This window comes from Belonocnema kinseyi, chromosome 9 (genome assembly GCF_010883055.1).
Source record: "Belonocnema kinseyi isolate 2016_QV_RU_SX_M_011 chromosome 9, B_treatae_v1, whole genome shotgun sequence".
In the NCBI taxonomy this organism is placed as follows: Eukaryota; Metazoa; Arthropoda; class Insecta; order Hymenoptera; family Cynipidae; genus Belonocnema; species Belonocnema kinseyi.
Window position 1 is genome coordinate 17,801,840 of NC_046665.1, and position 3,985 is coordinate 17,805,824.

Here is a 3,985-nt window from a genome sequence, read left to right on the forward strand (position 1 = left end):
CCCCCCGAATGTATCAGAGAACGTAAACAGAGTTTTCTGAACTCCAGAAACATTCTAAAAAGGCACAATTGTAGTTCTTTAATTTAATTAATTGTAGTTCTTAATTTTGACATAATCAAAAATCAAAAAGTAAGATAGCGCGAATTTTTTTGTTGTGCTTCATTGCAAATTTTTGTGAATAAAATTAAATATCAGAGATTAAAATTTCTTTAGCTAAAAGCGAAGAAACATGACATTATTTAGACGTCACTGAGAAAAGTGTTTTCATCATATCAAAATCAGCATTTTTGCCTGTTTATTAGGAATTATAACACAGTTCAAGGGGGAAGCAGAGCGAGATGTCTGCGAAATTAAAAAAATTTTCGGAACTTAGTTCGAGACAGAAGAGAAGACGATTGTTAACTGTTCGTGAAAATAGATATAATGTTGAACCGGATTCTGATGATTCTACGGCTGATGAGCCCGAAATATTTCAAGGACTACCATTGGACGTTTTTCCTGCTGAAGATATCCAATATTCCCTTGAGGAACAAGTTTCTAATTCTGATGTTGATGAAGAAAGTCAAAGCTCTAATGAGGAAGACATCAATGAAGATTTGGAAGATGATAATATTCCTCCGAGAATTATAAACGACGATGCTACTAGCGGGTCAAGTGATTCAGAAGACGGGAACGCAGAAATCGAGATTCAACCAAATCTGGCGGATTTTCAGAGAAGGGCTTTAAAAAATGCTCTCTTAGCTGCAAATATGAAACACAGCCAAGGAAACGTAGTACTTGAAACATTAAGACGGTTTCCTTTCAATTTGATTTCCTTACCCAAGGACGCGCGAACTGTATTCGACACCCCGACTATTGTTGCTAGCACTAGAGTTCAGCAAATAGCAGGTGGTGAATATCTGCATATTGGTTTTAAAAAGACTCTTTTGAAGAAATTGGAAGGTCTTCCTGTAAATATGTTGCCAGAAAATATCATTATCGACTTTAGTACAGATGGTGCTAAAGTGGATAAAGGCCTGGATCAATTCTGGCCACATCAATATAGAATATTAAATATTTCAGACAAAAGACCTATAATAGAAGAAAATATTTATGTTCATGTTTTTTGAAATATGGCTAACCCTGTTATGTTGTATAATTTCATGTAATTGCCACAGGACAAAGTTTTTACGTTCCTGTATTTAGATTTTTGTATATTTTATTAAAAAATAAAAGTTGCTTAAGTTGCTTTCATGAATAATATGTTTTTTTAAACGTTCTTTTCCAATGATTTTTGTTTAACTTGTGAAAAGAAAAAAAAGAAATAAAATATAAATAATGTTTTTCATTTCAGAAACATGGAGCAAAATGATATCAGAAACAAAACGAAGAAACCGATGAAATTCTCAAATTTCGGAAGACCGATCTCCTGCCAAAAAGTCAAAATATACTGCTGAGATAGATGAGCAATTGAAAGTCCTACATGCTGCGTTGCAGAGTAAGATACAAAAATAAATCACCCAATCCACAGCCCTCAACATCATAGTCGCAGAAAAATTTACCAATAAGGCTAAATTCTTCTGTCTCAACTAAAACTGTCTGCTTGAACTCGAATGCGTCTGAAGAACTGACCGCAAACTCAAGTTCCGAGCACGCGTTAGTAAATATTAATAAATATTTACTTAATACATTTATGTCATGTAACAATAATTTTTCTTGACTTCTTCCAGAAAAAAGCCGGTGAATTCCACATCATGTAAAGACAAATCAGCGACACGGAAAACACAACTGTTCCCTGAAGATGAAGACAAATATTGTAAAGATGTAGATGAAGAGGGCGAGTTAGAGAATTCTAAAGATAATGAAGAATTAAGCTTTTTTTAGAAAGCAGTGGTGGCGAACTTCAAGTAAGTTATAGATTAATAAATAGTTCAAATAAATTTTTTCCTGAAATATTTTTGTCTGAAAGTTTGCCTTCAGTTCATCAAAGAGTTTAATCAAAAAAATGTGACCGAAGCCAATAAGCTCTCGAAACGTCTGATGGAACCACTAACTGGCTTTCCCATGAGAACTGTCGAGAAATTCAATTCGCTCAATGATAAAGATAATTTTGAACTGCGTACAAAAATGGTAAATAGCTCAATTTTTTCCATTCTCATAATAAGTACATTTTCATTAAAAAATATATTTATTTATATTTACACTAAACACTTATATTTACACTAAAAACATTAAATTTAAAACCAAGAAGATTATTTTTCTAACAAAAAGGAGAATTTTCAACTAAAAAAGAGAAATTGAAAAAATGGAAAAGGTACGTTTTCGGTTAAAAAAATAAATTTAAAAGAAAAAGTTAATTTTCTATGAAAATACTTAAATTTTCTACAAAGCAGTTAAATTATCAACCAAATAGTTTCATGTTTAGCTAAGAAACTGAAATTTCTTCTAAAACAAAGGGATTTTTAATTCAAAGAAACAAATTTTCAACAACAAAAATAGTTGAGTTTTCATCCAAAAAACATTTTAGTTGACTCTTCAACACACCAAAACTTTATTTGGAAAATTCTTTAAATTTTTCCCAGTTTTTTTTACCTAACCATTAATATTCAAAGACTAGAACTTCAAACTTGTAACATTTTAAGCCTGGACTAATTTATAAACGGGATCTTTTAGACAGTTATTTAAAGTTAAATTTCCCGACTAATTTTTTGCAGGAAATTTATTTATCATGTTATGTACCCTTAATCATCATTTAAAATTACATTTGATCCAAAGTTACTTCAAAATATTAATAATAATTTTGTTACAGTGCAGACATTTGGTTCAGTCAGGTGGTTCCAAGTTAAGAGAATTTCTTAACTTTCGACTGAAAGAGATGTTGACCGATGAATTGGTTTGTCAGTTTACCTGGGTTGGGGGCGAAAACAGGTTAATATTTGGCGAAATCAGGGTGTCAAACATTTTGTATCGTAATTACAATTTATAAATGACTAAATTTGATGAAATAATTTATAGTATGCAAATAAAATTTCAATAATTCTTCAATTTATTTTTCAGAGGCAGCTCAAAGGTGTTCCCAGTTCAATGGGCCAGACGACCGAGCACACTTTAAGAGTGAAATGCTGGAGGTTCTAAGAACAACGAAGCAGCGCTATAGGAATTTGAAGAAGAAGGTTCTTCTCAAAAATCAAAGGGCTTTGGATGGAAACGAGGAGGACTTGTTAAAACAAATTGCGGTTTTGGAAGCACAAAAAGGTTCAGCAGGAGAAGAAAACCTTTCCGACCACAATGGTTCCTTCGGGGATGACGAATGTGATACATAAATATGACAAACTAGTTTGAAAAATATAATTTAAAAAATGTAATAGAGCACGGTGAGCCTCAACCAATTTTAATTAAAAAACATATTGCAAGAAATGTTTTTGTCGAATATTATTCTATCATAATATACATTCTTTTGTAGTAAAACTTAAAAATAATTGTGGGAGCGCTTTTTTCCAAAATTCAAAATTTAGATTTTCCAAAAAAAATTTGTAAAATTTTTTAATTAATCAGAGGGATTTAAGCTGCAAAAATGGAGTAAAAAAGTGCCTACAAAAATTGTTATAAAATAGTAATTGTGAAATCTACGAAGGTTTCTGTTTTTGTACTAAACGATTACAGAAACCTTCGTAGATTTCACAATTATGATTTTATAAAAATTTCTGTATGAACTACTTTACTCCATTTTTGTAGCTTTAACTTCTCTGACTAATTTGAAAAAATTTAAATTTTTGTTTTGTTTTAAAAATCCAAATTTTGAATTTTTGACAAAAGCGCAACCACAATTATTTTAAAGTATTGCTAAAGAAGCATGCATATTATGATAGAATAATATTCCGCGAAAGCATTTCTTGTAATATAATTTTTTAGTTAAAGTCGGTTAAGGCTCACCGTGAGAGAGCATTGTAAATTGTTTGGTTTCAGTTGAGATCGTTACTTTTTTATATTTTAAATGCAATACTAT

At 31.0% G+C, this 3,985-nt stretch overlaps 2 protein-coding genes across 6 annotated transcripts in view; one reads left to right on the top strand and one right to left on the bottom strand.

Annotated features, from left to right (window-relative positions):
* Positions 1-3,553, top strand: part of LOC117180361 — a 28,284-nt gene extending 24,731 nt beyond the window's left edge. For 3 of the 5 annotated variants that reach the window (XM_033372821.1, XM_033372820.1, XM_033372819.1), the window contains exons 2-6: positions 1,334-1,635; positions 1,710-1,886; positions 1,949-2,109; positions 2,789-2,948; positions 3,037-3,553. In XM_033372821.1, coding sequence (XP_033228712.1) covers positions 2,020-2,109; positions 2,789-2,948; positions 3,037-3,302 — 516 coding nt within the window. In that variant the 5' untranslated portion in view covers positions 1,334-1,635; positions 1,710-1,886; positions 1,949-2,019 and the 3' untranslated portion in view covers positions 3,303-3,553. The remainder of the gene's footprint in view (positions 1-1,333; positions 1,636-1,709; positions 1,887-1,948; positions 2,110-2,788; positions 2,949-3,036) is intronic. The other 2 variants (XM_033372822.1, XM_033372823.1) reach the window with 2 other exon arrangements.
* LOC117180360 overlaps positions 1-3,985 on the bottom strand; it is a 352,021-nt gene that overhangs the window by 333,793 nt on the left and 14,243 nt on the right. The window lies entirely within an intron of this gene.